Source organism: Ictalurus punctatus, chromosome 6, assembly GCF_001660625.3.
Source record: "Ictalurus punctatus breed USDA103 chromosome 6, Coco_2.0, whole genome shotgun sequence".
Taxonomy (NCBI): domain Eukaryota; kingdom Metazoa; phylum Chordata; class Actinopteri; order Siluriformes; family Ictaluridae; genus Ictalurus; species Ictalurus punctatus.
In genome coordinates, this window is record NC_030421.2 from 23,422,585 (window position 1) to 23,439,863 (window position 17,279).

Genomic DNA, 17,279 nt, shown 5'->3' on the forward strand with positions numbered 1-17,279 from the left:
CATTACAATTAAGCCACTGAGACAGAAAGCACACTCACCCAGGGAGAGAGCGCACGAGTTGAAAAAGAACTCCGGCATCTGTGCATTAGCAATTACCGTTGCAAAACACACTGCTAATGGGTGCTAATAAATATCTCTGCCAGAGCAGTGAACTCGGTCATTTAAAGTTCTGAGCCTGCTACCTTTTTCATTTTGTACTTATTTGTTGAATTCAATGTATTACTTGTTGCATTTTCTTACTTTTTGACACTGTGTGGATGTTTGTGTATAATTCTCTCCCTCTTTTTAAGGTTGTCTCTGTCATTGGTGACAGGCAGACTGACGTTGACAGTGAAGGGAAAAGCACGGCAGATGCGTCTGTAGTGAAGAATAGTGGAGAGAGAGACAGAGCAACACATCACAAACAAGGTCAGATCTTCCAGACACAAGCACAAAAGAATGACACACAAGCAATACTCAGACAGGATACTTGAAGTTACATACACACACAAGCCCTTTTCACACATGTACCTTTATGTGGGAATTCAAAAGTAAATGTGAACCCAGTTCAAACCAGGAAGACTGACTCAACAAATTGACCAGGATGAGACTCACCAAATGTTGGCAGTAGCAAGTGACAAATCACATGTAGTTTATCGTGTATGCATGTACACACACACACCTGACCATCACACCCATGTGTGCTTCTTCCCCAAACAGTTGCCATAAAGCACACAATTGTATATGATGTCTTTGTATGCTGTTGCATTACATGCATTACAATTTCCCTTCACTGGAATTAAGAGGCCCAAACATGTTCCAGCATGACAATGCCCCTGTGCACAAAGTGAGCTCCATGAAGACATGGTTTGCCAAGGTTGATGTGTGAGTGCTAGAGAGCCCTAACCTCAACCCCACTAAACACTGACTGCACCCCAGGCCTTGTCTGATATCAGTGTCTGACCTCAATTCAATTTTATTTGAATAGCGCTTTTTACAATGGACATTGTCTCAAAGCAGCTTTACAGAAATATATATACGCAGGATACAGCTTTTAAATGTGTGGATTAATCCCTATTGAGCAAGCCGGTGGTGACAGTGGCAAGGGAAAAACTCCCTAAGATGATATGAGGAAGAAACCTTGAGAGGAACCAGACTCAGAAGGGAAGCCATCCTCATTTGGATAGTGTGAAAGTAAAAACCTCACTAATGTTCTTGTAGCTGACTGGGCAAGTCCCGACAACCACGCACCAAAATCTAGTGGAAAGCCTTCCCAGGGGCCAAAGGGGGACTAAATCTGGAATGGGAAGTTCAAGCAGCACATATAGGCATGATGGTCAGCTGTCTACAAATATTTGGCCATAAAGTGTAGCTTCTAAAGCCATCTAACTGAACACAAATTAAACGATGCACTAATCAGTGTGAAAATTGGTTGTTTGAGCTACATGCTACAAGGTAGGCTTCATAATAGCTTTGTGGGCAGATTAACAAAGCTGCTAGCTGTGCTAGCTACATACACTCATCAGAGGCACTAACAGTCTCTGCTACTTCCTTCCAAGCTTAATTTTTCTTCGTAATCTGTCAATGCACATTTAATAAGGGGTTGTATATGGCAGGATAAGATGAAACCCTCCTAGGTTTCTATTCCATTTTTGGTGTCAAAAAGTAAATGGGAACTTGCAGGTAGGAGCTAAAGTTGTGAGTGGAGAGCTGAAGAAACATCAGACAACACACGCCATAAAAGTGGTCAGAGGAATCGTTTGAGCCAATCATTTGGATTCGTCAATTTAACACACAGAATTGAGAACATCTCAATTTAAATGACATTTTATATGCTGTCACTTTGTTGTCTGCCACTGTCACTGAAATGATGCCTGTAGTACAATAACTGGAAACCATGTGTGAACAGAAGTCAATATATTGCCAGGGTGACTTCTTCATTACATTAATCCTACAATGCTGGTTTATAACACTAGTGCTATGGACTGACAAAAGGAGGAAAATGTTAAGCAGACAAAAAGAGTGTTTCAGAAGCAAAGTAGCTTTTGTCCATTAGTATAGAAAATGAAATCAGATGAATGGCACAGTACAGGATGCAGACACTTGTAAGCCCTCAACAGCAAATCCTGATAATGTGGTGTGAACAGAGAGAAAGTATTGAGATTTCAATTTCTTGCTACATATCTCATCTTGTGTAATGACTTTCATGGGAAAATATGAATGTGGGAATCTGTTTAAAGTGAAGAATACACGTGCACACACTCACACACACATGTAGATAAAGTGGCAGTTAATCACCTGCTCAGAGAGTCGGAATCCCCCTCTTTGACTCTTGAAAGTGGATCTTTTAAAAACCTTAGTACAGAAAATCTCAATCTTTGTTATTATCTGTTTTTTATTTGCCCTGTCTCCTGTCCTCATGCATTCCTACATTAATAATAAACACAAGTGTGTCCTGTAGTATAGAGCTGCAGTTAATAGCCTGGGTCAGGCCAGTGTGTAAAGCGCTGCTTCTTTGTAGCTTAGAAAGCACAGCAATCACTTTCACCCCAAATAGACCCACATAGCTATATTGACACTGAACACACACACACACGCACACACACACACGCACGCACACGCACACACACACTCATTTGCTGAACATATGTTTGGTTTTTGTTTGGCCCTGAGCTATGAATTCCATTAATGAGAGCTTCCTGGGAGGGAGGGGAGGAAGAGTGGGGGGCAGAGTGGGGGGACCAGTGTCACATAGTGATGGCTGCCAGGGGAGACGGGGGTCCATCATTAGTATGATTAGTGTGTGAAGGAAGAGAGGGGGTGGGATTGAGATTAGCAATGTGCTGGGGATTATGGGATTATCTATGATAATGTAGCACAGCTACAGCACTGCAGTGGGTGCGGGATTACTGTCAGCTCACCCCAGCACGCCTTGCTGAGATACCGTTTAATTCTGTAGGAGACCAAGCAGGTGACCACACTCATCTCTGTCGCTCTCACACTTGTTTGGCATGTTCTCCATCTCGCTTCTCTCTTCTATGTGCTCTTCTTTTACATTTGTTCCTTACTATGACGGTATTCCTAATTATATTCTAAAATATTTTGATAATGGGGTGAATATTTTGAGGTCATTTAGAGTAGTAATGGCTTCATTGCAGGCAGGAAATCTGGCCTCTGGTCCCCTGGCTATGATTAAAGAGTAAGATTCTGTGGATGAAGATATCCCAGCACATCCAGCTTGTTTAATACTCTTCAACTAGCACATCATGAATATGTAGCACCATATTCATGGTGAGCTCTGAGAGCTAGCTCTCTCTCTCTCTCTCTCTCTCTCTCTCTCACACACACACACACACACACACACACACACACACACTCTCACAGAGAGAGAGAGAGAGAGATCAGAATTTGCAGCTTCTTCATCTTACACACACATACTGAAGTTTACAAAATTACAAATGTTTTAGGTCAGGGTCAGACACTGAACCATTGTTTCCCCTGTGTTTCACTAGATTTGTAAGTAGCATTTTCAGGACCTTACATTACTACTGCTGGAACAAGGACCGAGTTGAGTTCTAAGACTCTTAAGTTCCTGTTCCAGAGTAGGTATTGTTCTGTGAATTAGGAACTATTATGGTGGCATGTGACATAATGAACATCACTAATTGGTCAAACATGAGTGTCAAAGAATGATAAGCCTATTGCCTGACATTTTTATCCACCTGTATTTAGTAAATAACCAACTATTAATAGAACTTTATATCAGATGCTGCATTTATGGCCTCCAAAAGGTAGATTTTTCATGTACATTTGTTTTTACGCAAGTATTAAATTAAATGTGGGTGGATTGTACATGTTTCTAGTGGCACACAACTTAATGCTTTATTTATGTTTATGGTGTCATTCTTCACAATTAAACATAAATACATACCAGGAGCTTTGCATTTGCTGTTCAGAATACTTCCATTTAGTTCCTCGAAAGGTTCTACAAAGTGGTTTCAGTTCCAAAAACATTTAGTTCCCCAAAATGTTCCACAACCTTTGTGGTAATGCAAAATGTACAGGAGTGTTTGGCATCAGAAAACTGAACCTAGGCTTTTTCCCATTGCATTCAGCACTGAAGGGCTCCAACAGTATGTTTTTAGTATCTGCTGAAAGGTTGCATCAACAGAAACTAATGGTACTCTGTGGTAGGTCAGTGAGTATGCATTCTGTGCAACACACACAAACAAAGGCACCATTAAAAAAAAAAAAAATTATAATAAAATTTGAGATGATGTGTGAGGGGGGGACGTAAACAGCATTTGAGGGATTAACTATACTAGATCAAATTTGGTTTTAACAATGGTGTAAACATGAACTTTGATTACTTTTTTGGGCACAGAAATGATGTAGTAGTTTTTACTGTCCCCACTAAGGGAATGAATTAGAAGGTGTCCCCCATCCCCCCTCAAGCTTACATGGAAGAGTTCCCTGGGCTTGGGGCAGGCTGGAAGTCTCTCTAGAATAACACACAGTCAAGTAGCTTGCATACATTTTCCCAACACAGGATAACATTTTTGTGTGTGTGTGTTATGGCAGGAGAGACTTTGATGGGAATAGATCAGAGTGTGTCGTGTGTGTGTGTGCGCGTATGTATGACAGAAGCTTTGAGGAGTCCAGGGAGCATGCAGAGCCAAATGTCGGGAGCTCAGTTCTCTTCCTGCCTCTCATCCTGCTGTTGTTGCCCCTGGGGATGTACAGTACTCAAGCACATACACTCATACTCTCTCACTCACATACACACATACAGTCAAAATCTCTTACTGACCTCACCAATTTATAAGTGCTTTAGTTCAGGGCCAAAGACCCAGAACCACTTTTCCCTGTGTTTGATAGGAATGAAGTGTCTCCTCCTCTTAGATCTCTGCCCAGGTGTGTGTGTGTGTGTGTGTGTGTGTGTGTGTGTGTGTGTGTGTGTGTGTGTGTGTGTGTGTGTGTGTGTGTGTGTGTGTGTGTGTGTGTGTGTGTGTGTGTGTGTGTGTGTGTGTGTGTGTGTGTGTGTGTGTGTGTGTGTGTGTGTGTGTGTGTGTGTTTAGAGAAGTCCAACACACTCATGCATTTTGGGGGATGTCAGATGGTAGTAGAAAATTGTCTCTCCCCATACCAACTGGAAGCCAATAAAATGTGATTCAGCAAACTAAGGAACATGTTAATCTGATGCAGTTTGGGCCATTAAATATGGAATTGATGATGAGACTGGACCATTTATGAATGTCTGTCTATCTATCTATCTATCTATCTAAACAGGCTGTGCACCACAACTGGACATTCAGAACTACATAATGTTTTTTGTAGCAGATTTACAGTAACTGTGACAGAATTGTGTTTTTGACTCCTCATAACTATGCAAGGAAGCGTAGCATGATATTCATGCATATTTCATGCAATGTCATTCAAATTGATAATGATATCTATGCAACAAAGAAAAACAGTTCAGCATCCTCCATATTTACTGTGTAATTTTGCCATGTGCTGGCAAACTTTTACAGTGGGTATTGTTGGTATCTCACAGCTCCAAGGACACTGGTTTGATCCTGAACTCGGGTTACTGTCTGTATGAGGTTTGGCATTTTTACGTGGGTTTCTTCCAGGTTCTTTGGTTTCCTCCTACCTCCCTTACCAGTAGGTGGTTTGGCTATACTAAATTGCCCCCAAGTGTGATTGAGTGTGGAGTGGTGTCCCAAACAGGGTATATTCCCACCTTGTACTCAATGTTCCAGGATTAGACTTCAGATCCACCATGATCCTAACTAGGTAAAGGGATTACTGAAGATGAATAAATGAAAAAAATGAATTTTCAGAACCATCATAAAGTTTCCATAGCTGTCATAGTCCTTGCAGTATGATGGAAACACAAATCAAAAGCTCATCCTTCAACTTGTCCTCAAAAGGTTTGCTGAATTTCTGTTGCACTGCATGTTTTTGAACTGAGAGTGGACTCAACACAAAAAGGATCCCTCTACATTAGCTAGGTTCCTGCAGAGAGGACTTTTTTTTCTGAGAAAAACACACACACCCATACGGTATGTGCATGTCGCTCTTCCTGAGTGTCACTCTGGGTTGCAGTAGTCATGTCCTCCTGCTGGGAATGTAAACACATTGCTGATCAGCCCAGTGTCACTGCACATAAACCACCTGATCTCCACTACACATCCACACCTCTTCCCTAATCCCATATATTAATACCTTATTAAGGCTGTACCCCATGAGATGCATAAATACTCACACACAGACAAACCCTGAGCGCTGTCATAGATATGATCAGAGCCTTCACTTTCCTTCAACACTCTTTCTCTCTAGTAAACAGGATCAGGCTTTATGGGTTATGAAAGCTGAGCTCCTTATGTTAACATGCTTTTTGAAGATTATGCCGGTGGTAAACATGCATGTCAAGAGTGAGACGGCGATAAGAGTGACAAGGGCAATTACGGTGAAGAGAGGGAGGCAGAGAGGAAACTAACCTGCTCTTCTGAAGTGTGTACTGAGAAAGCTGATAAGAAAACGAATGCTCGCTGCTCATTATATTCATATACATATATATATATATATATATAGGAAAGAGATTTACAGGTATATTTTATGCTTGTTGTAATTTTTACCTCCCAGAAAAGCAGAAGTGGACTTTGTGAATTAGATTGATTTGTGGACAGGCTTGCTGGAAAACAGACCTTAGAATGTAATGTAAATTAAATATACAATTTAAATCTGGATCAGACATTAGATAACCCTGCATCCGAATTATTAAAGACGTGCAATATAATCAAATCAAGTCAACTCAAATAATTTAATTCAATGTGATGTATTATATGCTATTCTAGTGATGTAACACAAGTAATGTCTTTTATTGCTTTGGTTTTGTGAAAGGGATCTGCATGGTTCTGTTCTCTGCTTTGAGTTGTGCTTGATAAAATTCAGCTCCAGGATCCCAACCTGTCTGACTTCAAACCACTGTTACTCAACAGAGTTTATTGTTCATGCATCAGTCATCGGTCTTGATTCTTCTATACTTCTACAGCATTCAACACAGTTAACAATATCCTGCTGTCTATTCTCACCAGACTCGAACTGGACATGGCAATGATTCCTTTTATACCTGGGGAGATTCTACATCTGCTTCCTGTAGAATTTCTGTTGGTGTCCCTCAAGGCTCAGTGTTTGTGCCTCTTCTCTTTTCCCTCTAAACTCATTCTACTGGTTATGGTGATCTTCACATAGCTTCTTCTACCACAGTTATACTGATCACATCAAGTAGTCTTTTTCTACTTACTCTTCAATATACAAATTGCTAATCACTTTAACATTGTTCCTAATAGTCTAGGAGCTAACTAACCCATGTGACTGATGTGAAGGTACATACACATGCAAACACTACTGGAGTTCTCTAAAAGAATAACAATTATGAACATAACCTCATAGTACAGGGGTATATAAATAAAATAATATTTCCAGAGATTTTGTGATTCATGATTCCAGCCTTGTTCTTTACATGAAATCAACGGACTGTATATGTCCATATATTAAAAAAAGTTGTGTTAGCAGGTTTTGTTTGCTACAGTGGATGAAGTCTCATCATAGCTCGCTCCTTCATCTTTAGGACACATCTGGAACTCATTCTGACAGCCTTCTGACAGCTGATACACCCACTTTGTGTTCTACAGGCATAACTCCCTCCCTCTCCATCTCTTTCTCTCCATCACTTTCTTTCTCTCTCTCTCACACACACTTGCCTCTTTGTGTTACTCTCTTGCTCTCCAGTGTACCTGTCTTCATCAGCTGTCTTGAATATCTAATACCTAGTGTATTCCTGCTCTTTAAACCAGACAATTCATCAGGCAGGCATGCAACAAGAAATCTCAATTTGCTAGTGGGAATATGGCAGAAAAGTTGGCTGTAACTTTCTTCATCCTTTTAATGTCAGTATGATTAGTTAACTTGATGTATTTGTGCTACAGCACAGACTGTCTTAAAGTTAACATTTAAGATATGAGTAATTGTCATGTACTGCATTGTCGATAGAGACATTCTGTTTTTATTATGGTCTTTGTGCTGGGTTTTCTTAAATAGCATTGCCACCAAGTTAAATTTCTTTTGTCATGCCCCCTTTTGTATTAACTGACAATATGATGTAAAGATTGGGTGGGTCAAGCGTAGAAAAATGTGCTCCAATAGAGCACTGTCTGAAACCTCCACAAACCACATTCCAAAATCTAGTGGAAAGCCTTCTCAGAAGAGTGGAGGCTGTTATTGCAGCAAAGGGTGACCAATTCCATATCATTACCCATGGTTCAGAACGGGATGTTCAACGTGCACATAGGGCTGTGATGAGCGGGTGTCCGCATACTTTTGGCCATATATTGTACATGTGTCTTTTCCACTTGCGTATACAAGTGTACGGAGGGGGGAAAAACCCTTCTTATATGTAGTACATATCCGAAGGAAATGGTGGTGTCCAAACTTGTTCGCAAGTAGCCGGTGATTCCACTTGTTTTATCAGCTGATCTTGGTCTTCATTCTACTATTTGGTGGGTGTCCTATGTGGCTGAAATAGGACACACACCCAGACCTCTTTGTAGTACAGCCTTGGAATTGATTCATCAGTGATTGAATTGTTCACTCTTCCCATTTCACCCTTTCCATTTTTCTCTCCTCTTTGAGCAGTAGAGTCAATTAAGCACATCATGGTCTTAATTAAGCACATCATGGTCACATCAGCATGTGGCTCCTGCCTAAAATTCTTGCTCTTTTAGCACATTCATGGCTCTGGTCTCTCCAGAGGTAATTACAATACTATGAGTATTCCCTGTGGAAATCTTTCTACCCTCAGTAGAACACATGGGAATTAATAGTGTGTGTGTGTCAATAAAGGCCATAAATCACTGAAAAACCAGGCACAAACATTAGCTGATGCCAATTTCACATTAGTTGGGGTGTGTTTACTAAAAAGCACAGGGTCTGGAGCATGTGTGTGCATGTGCATCCTCCGTGTGTGTGTGTGCGCGTGCGTGCGCGTGCGCGCACAGGTCCTCTGCAGAGTCTGGTTATGTTTGTGGGGTGTGTGTGTGCCACAGAGAACAGTTTCTGGTCTGGTCTGCACATGCTTCATTTAGAGATCAAAGCCATGTGCTGATGAGTTATCCTTATAGACCATGATGCCTTTTCAAGCTTTAGCATCTGAGTAAATAAAAACCCAGCAGTCTACTCTAGCCCTTAATGTATCAGGTGATCGCAGCATGTGATAACAGGACAGAATCAATAGTCATCCCTTGTTTGCATCCTAAAACCACTTTTAGTATCTCTTTTATGTAAGTTTCTGAGGAGCCTTTGACTTCCAAGGGATTTAAGAGGTTGTATTTAAGAGATGTTTCAAGAACCATCTCATGAAAGCCGCTTTGGATTATGAAAGCTTCACCTGTCTTTAAAAAGAATTCTCAGCTTTTTTTAAAATGTAGAGATATAAACATTTATTATATTCTAGGTTGCTGCTTAAACTGCAAAAATAACCATCAATAATTTATTAAGCTTATTGCTCATATTTTTTTTCGTTCTTTCTGTTTAAGATTAATCAATAGTGTATTAATAAATGATTGTTGGGGATCTGTGCTGCCCTCTGTCAGTTATTTCTGCGCCTCTCTCTCTCTCCCGCCCCCTCCCCCAGTGCTGTTTTGATCCTGCTCATTTTTATGTTTTTCATTTTTATTCTGATCATTTTATTGCGTTGTAACTGGAAGCAGTGTATTTACATACATTTGTATTTACTTAGGTTTCTACAATTATTTTAGTTTTTTTATTTATTTATTTTGTTTTGTTTTGTTTTGTTTTTTTTACAAATAAGTATTTATCAGTATATTTATTATTGGTAATTTATTTAGCTACTTATATTTGTCTTGGGTAACTGATCCACATAAAATCAGGTTACTCTGTGTGTGTGTGTGTGTGTGTGTGTGTGTGTGTGTGTGTGTGTGTGTGTGTGTGTGTGTGTGTGTGTGTGTGTGCGCGCACAAATCCATTACTGTGTATCACCATACCACAACACTTTTTTCCTCCCCTTATCCCTCCCTCCTGCTCCTCCTCTTTTCCCATTCTGACTTTCAGTCTCTCTGCCCTCCAGCCAATGATGTCCTCTTTTAACATCCACTTGTCCTTTAACTTAGTAGTGCACAATACAGACATGCATCCATGTTTAAGTGTGTCATCTTAACCGAGATGTCACACTCCAGTTGTTTCCCAAGTAAAACTGTAAAGTCCTATAGAGAAAAAGCTCAGTGTTTGTATTAAGAAAGTGCAGTTATAGCATGCAACATTGTCTTAATATAGAGAACGTTTTGAAAAAGCTAGGCGGAAAATCTTTTTTTTTTTTTTTTGCCTTCCACACTTTTTCCAGGCAGTGAAGGTTAGAATTTAGAAGGTAGATTATCTGGATTTCAAGGTGTTTTTGCTGTCTGATCGTTTCCTATACACACGCTACATGAAACAATATCATATGATCATTACAAGGGATCATTCAGATCTTTGCTGTGGGGAAAAATGAATGAGCTAAATCTGCACTGAATTAAATATTCAAAGACTTGTTTGTAATATCTAAGGATATTTAAAGCTTTCAAAACCTAAAATACTCTTCTAATATTCACTGCTGTTTATTTAAGTGGGGGGGGGGGTGTGTAAGACCATGTTTTCATGTTTTTAATAACTTCAAGTCTACAGCTAAGTGATTATTAATTAATTAAAATGATTCTCAAATTTATTTGAACTTCTGGCTTAAAAACTTTTGAAGCAGCACCACTGAAAGAGTTTTTGCGCTTATGCATAAGTCACTGCCTTAATTACTGGCAGGACAGCCATGAACTGAGGAACATCACTGAGCATGAAACATGAATAAAATCCATACAAGGAGAAAGTGTGTTGGGGGGGGGAAATGCAGAGGTAGAGAAAAATATCTCCTAGCTTTGGAGTACAACTCAAATTCTGCAAAAGTTGTGACAGTAGGGAAAATGCAAATAAAAACAAAGAGGGGTGATTTGTAAATGTACTTTGACTTATACGTATAAGAACGTTTAAAGACAAGGTATTTGATGTTTTACTTAATCAACTGCATAGTTTTTTGAAGATAAACGTTTATTTTGAAATTGATGCATGCAACACATTCCAAAAAAGTTTGGGACGGGGCAAATTAGGGCTAATAGCGATGTGACAAGTTGAAATAAGAAGGTGATGTGAAACAGGTGAGGCAATCGTCTAATCATAGTATATAAGGAGCCTCCAAAAAAATAATTAGTCCTTCAAAAGCAAGGATGGGTCGAGGATCGCCAATCTGCCAACAGATGTGTCAGTGAATCATCCAACACTTTGAGAGCAACATTCCCCAAATACAAATCGGTAGGATTTTGGGCATTTCACCTTCTACAGTGCACAATATAATTAAAAGATTCAACGAATCCAGTCAAATCTCGGTGTGTAAAGGGCAAGGCCAAAAACCACTTCTGATCTCCGATCCCTCAGACATCACTGTTTTAAAAACCATCATGAGTCTGTTATGGATATCCTGACATGGGCTCGGGAATTCTCTGGTAAACCTTTCAGTCAACACCATTCGCCGCTGCATCCACAGATGCAAGTTAAGGCTTTACTATGAAAAGCAGAAGCCATACATCAACACTGTACAGAAGCACCGCTGACTTCTCTGGGCTCGGTCTCATCTGAGATGGACAGTAGCACAGTGGAATCATGTTTTGTGGTCCAAGTCAACATCATTTCAAATAGTTTTTGGACAAAACAGCCGTCATGTTGTCCGGACCAACGAGGAAAAGGACCATCCAAGCTGTTATCAGCGTCAGGTCCAAAAGCCAGTGTCTGTCATGGTATGGAGGTGTGTCCATGCCCCTGGCATGGGTAACTTGCACATCTGTGAGGGCATTATTAAAGCAGAAAGATAGGTACACATTTTGGAGCAGCATAAGCTGACATCCAGAGCAGGACAACACCAAACCACATTCTGCCCGGATTACAAGCGCATGGTTGTGTAAGCAGAGAGTGCGGGTGTTAGCATGGCCTGCCTGCAGTCCTGACCTGTCTCCGATTGAGAATGTGTGGCGCATTATGAAGCGCAAAATAAGGCAATGAAGGCCCTGTACAATTGCGCATATGCATAGTGGATGCATGGGGAAAATTCCACTTGCTAAACTTAACCGCCTAATGTCTTCACTCAGTGCCCAAACGCTTAATAAGTGTTATTAAAAGAAAAGGTGATGTTACACAGTAGTAAACAGTCAACTGTCCCCAATTTTTTGGAGTGTGTTGCAGTCATCAGATTTTAAATGAGTGTACATTTTCAAAAAGAAATTAAATTCACTAAGTAAAACATCACTGTGTTTTCAATATAGTACAGGATATATTGTATTTTCAAATGACCCATTATTTTGTTTGGGTTTTTTTTTTTTTTTTTTTTTTTTTTGTGTATTTTCTGTACTGTCCCAACTTTTTTCAGATTTGGGGTTGTATACGCAGGATTGAGATGTGAATGTGTTTTCAAAGTTAGCACTTTGTCAAGTTCCACTGTAACTGTGAGTTATTGAGCACTGCCTTGACAGCAGGAACTGGAGCGATGATGAGCAGAAGAAGCTTGAAACTATGGCTCCAAGATAAAACAGGAACAGGCATTAAATATACATGCTGCCTTGTAAAGGTGTCCTGGATTTTAGTTTGCCGCTTTTGTGGATCAGAAATTTTAAAAGAGAAGAGAGATGAAACATGAACATGAGAGAGCAAGTTTCCCAGCTTCACTGACATGCTGTTTGATCTACAATAACTGTAAATCCACACATTTCACAATATAGATATCCTGTGATAATACATTCTACAGGTCTGAACACGTTTTTGTTAATGTGCTCAGTGAACCTCATTAAAGCGGCTTATGGAGAGAAAATGTTTACCTTCAAGATTAGGCTCCATGGTGTATAAAAATTGCTTCTACAACTGAACAGACCAATGTGTTGGGATTTACTTGTTTTTTTTTTTCTTCAGCAGAGTTGGAAAATGATGAAGCTCTCAGCACCACACACACGGACTGTGCGTATGTATTGTGTACTGAGCTACACTTTACCTTGCCTTAATCAATAACTGAGCACCTGTAGCCCAGTTGAGCCAGAAAAATAAAAATATTTGCAAATGTTAATCAAGAAAAAACAATGGAGCTATAAAAAAAAATATTGGAAACGTGCAGAAATGTTTATACCTCAGGCACATGAGGGATCTAAATTCATCAATTTTAACAAAAGTTAGTCAAGATCAGCATTCAGTTTGACCAAGGGGGTCTGTTACACAATATTACACCACAGTGCTGTTGAATCTGATTAGTTAGAAGGAATTAATTAATTTTCTGTCACAAGGTTTAGAATAATGTGCTTGTTGTAATACATTATTGTTTTTATAGTCACTGCTCATTCACAGGTGAATCCACATAATCTAAGCCTAAATAATAAATGGTGGTGTTTTTTTTTTGTTGTTGTTGTTGGTTTTTTTTTGCTTTTTTTTTTTTAAACTGCTGTTATTTAACGAAGTAAAAAGCATAATTGTTGACGTGGTGAATCTTTCTGTAAAGGCACTTTTATTTAACATTTATGGAAGGAGTCTCCATTGTCAGGGCTTTGTAATGGACCGTATGTTCTCCAACATGGGAAAGTCTTTATGAGGCATTTGTGTTTCCTAGATTCTATGTGAAATAGCAAGCTTCTTTTTGTCTTATTTTTTGAGAGCGAGAAAAAATATAGCTGCTATAACATAAGCGATGACTGACAGGAACTGGCTTGACTTATCGACGTTCCACAACAGTAAATATAAAAGATAAAAAGATACGAACTGCCATTCGTTAAATAATTCAAAATTGTAATAGTTGGTGAACTGCTCCAATAGAAGAGGATTTAAACACTTCTGGACCTGGTGTGATGGGTAAAAACACCACCCTGTCCTGTCACTTATTATTTTTCCATAACGTCATGTCCCATAGTGTTGAATTCTTTACACTATAATTAAAATGTTCGAAACCATTTCTACACACATTTTCTGTATGAGGCCAAAATGAGGCCCTAGTGTGATTAATATTGTAGGACTCATGCTGTTTCATGCTAGGAGGTTGTGTTGTCCTGAGCTATCTGTTTTGTGTGCATTAGTGTTTTAACTGGGTTTTCCAGCAGATGTATACGCTTCATACTGAGGAGTGTTTGTTCGGCTTTGTGCTGTTGTATGTGTGTGTGCGTGTATGCCTGTGTTGGGTTCTGAGCTCTGTTGCGATGCTGCTTTAATGTGATTTCTGTAGGGAAGCTCGGTAGGAGGCTTGTCACTCTCGGCTGTATGTGACTGATCCTTCTGTGTGTGTTTGTGTCTCTTACAGGTCCAGCAGCAAAGTTGCTACAGCGCACCCCTCGGCGTCGAGGCCAACAACCCAAACTACTGAACAGCCCAGAGGATAGTATTTACTACAGCCAACTCAATGTGAGTCCAAAGCCAGACTATAGCCCTTTGTCCGACTTTGTTTGCTGATGATAATAGAGTTAAATGTACCTGTGCCAGAGCCGTGAGCCACACGGGCCTCCTCCTGAACCAGCAGCTCCCCCACACTCAGGCTCTGTTGTCTCCAGCATGGGCTTCTGCTCTTTATCTGTTGCTTTCATGTGAGGATGTCTGCCTTCACGGTGAATAATTGATGTGGTTTATCAAAGCCGAGCAAGATGCATGCTTCATCAGGCTCACCCCAGCTCTCTTTGATCAAAAAAATTATGCTGTGACTTCTGATATTATCAGCATCTGTTCACATTCAACGCAAAAATCACTTTGAATTAAAAATTAATGATTCTCGCTCGTTCGTTCATTTACTCGTCTTTTCTGACTCTCTCTGACTTTGTGTGTGTGTGTTCTCTCTACAGAGAGCTCTAGATTACCAGGGGAGCAAGAGGAAGCCCAGAAAACTTGGGTAAATAGTTGCCTTTCCTACTTTCTGCTCAGTGCCATATCTAAACAGACCAGGCCCTTTGTGGAAGTGAGGAACCAGAGACGGATTTTGTTTTCTGCTAATGTAAATTCAGATCTCAAAATAAGGCACTTTTAAATAGCTCATGCTTTTTTTTTTTCTTTTTCTTTTTTTAATTCCAGGGAGGGCAGTGAAATTGTACATGAATGCAAATTTAATTGTGAAATATGTATATGTCTGCTCGCTCTCACTCTCTCACTCATCCTTGTTGGCACTTAGAGGATGAACATTTTACTACATATTTCTCCCTGGAGGAAAATAGAGTGTAAGGTTTCTATGAGAGAGTGTGCTAATGTATTTTCTTGCTTTGTCTCTGTTATGTCTCTTTCTTGCCATTCCTTTACGTTTAATTGTGCGTCCCGTATTTGTCTATTCTTCCCACCGTCTTATTGCATCCATTTCTTTCTTTATTTCTTCCTTCAACATATTTCACACCTCAGCCAGATCAAGCTTCTAGATGGAGAGGATGAGTATTATAAATTGTTGTTGGCGGTGGAGTCTGTCCCTGAGGAAGATTTCTCTTCTATCCCTCCTCCTCCTCCCCCCTCTGGTCCTGCTCCGGTTTCTCCGCTGAAGAGAGAAGCTCTGCTCAGCCAGAGCTAAAGAGAATAACACAGTGCTCGACCCGAGCCCCGTCCTAGTAAATAGCAGGGTAGGGTTTTACACACACACACACACACACACACACACACACACACACACACACACACACACACACACACACACACACACACATATATATACATATACATATATATACACACACATACATACATACATACATACATACATACATACATACATACATACACACAGTACACATACACACACATAGAGTACACGCACAGTACACACATTCACTCACACATACATACAGTACAGGCACACACCCAGAGAGACACGCACAAAAGGAGTAAATCCGTTTTCGGTAATACATTCTGAAATTTGTCAGTCCACCTGCTGAGTGATTTAAGAATATTCAGTTCACCATGTTGCTGAATATATCTCTCAAATCAAGTTTTTGGGAACTATTAACCCAGCCGTGATGCCAAACAGAAAATTTAAACTTGTACCAAACAAAAAAATGACCATAGATTAACAGAGCTAATTAGATATTACATAAACAATTGACTTAATATGTAAATCAGCAAACATAATCATTCACCAGACATCAGCCAAATGTGCTCAGCACAAGATATACTTTAGTACAAGTATTCATTTAATTCCATAATATTTGTCAATTGAATGTACACCCACTCACCATCAAATGTCTACCTTAAGAGAAACACATCAGAGGCATCATATATGTAGTATTTTTTTATATGGATACACACAATGAGAGACAAAGAACACTGTAAAGAACTCCCTTACCAGCATAATACTGGCTTGGCTCAGGAATTCAGAATAAATTATTTTATTTATTTCAAAATTAGTCAGTATCATGTAGTAACTGTTTCCTTGGAGAACAAGCACTGTGGCCTAGAATATAGCAAATTCAGGATATATTCTCTCTCTCTACCCCCCCCCCCCCCCCCCCTCTCTTTCTCACACATTCTCTCGCTCTATTAATTTCAATAAATTATTCTGTATATTAATTGTCTATTTCTCTGTCTGTCTTCTTTCTAATTATTTATTAATTTCCGTACACGTTTTGCTTTGATATCCTTAACAGAGCAGATATTAAATAAATACATAATGACATTAATAACATGCTTTAAGCAAATTTGACAGAAGAGTTGCTTTTTCTGGCATAGGGCATTCCGTATTCACATGGAACATCAGTGGTATTCTGTTCCCGCATAATCGCAGCTCAGCGACGTGAATGGCTTTACTACTACTCGCTTGGAACCTTGACCGAAGTGGTACTAAGCAAAAGTACCAGGTACTATCCACAGTGGAAGGCCCCCCAAAAGCAAGTCGAGTCGAGCCGAACTGTGCAGTGGAAAAGTTCCATATATGTGAGCCACACAGTGAGGGAGTAAGGATTCTCCTTAATGAGAGGTTCCGTGTTTAGCCTGAATAAATGTGTCATTTAATACCGACTTTGCATATGGTAATATTCTATTAATTGAATCATTTATCTCATTACAGACAAAATTATGACAAAGCTTTCTTAGATTTCTAAATCTTGCTTGTTACCAATTTCCAAACAGGCATTTATCAAAGTCGCTCCTGTCACGGCTGAATCCAACATCTTCATATCGAGCACTACACAGGTTCTAGAACATCGTTATATTAC

At 39.7% G+C, this 17,279-nt stretch overlaps 1 protein-coding gene across 1 annotated transcript in view; it reads left to right on the top strand.

Annotated features, from left to right (window-relative positions):
- The window catches only part of myo3b (myosin IIIB), a 78,950-nt gene extending 62,416 nt beyond the window's left edge, over window positions 1-16,534 (top strand). Inside the window, exons 31-34 of the mRNA XM_047155982.2 lie at window positions 291-408; window positions 14,405-14,505; window positions 14,937-14,983; window positions 15,481-16,534. Coding sequence (XP_047011938.2) covers window positions 291-408; window positions 14,405-14,505; window positions 14,937-14,983; window positions 15,481-15,643 — 429 coding nt within the window. The 3' untranslated portion in view covers window positions 15,644-16,534. The remainder of the gene's footprint in view (window positions 1-290; window positions 409-14,404; window positions 14,506-14,936; window positions 14,984-15,480) is intronic.
- The last annotated feature ends 745 nt before the right edge of the window (window positions 16,535-17,279 follow it).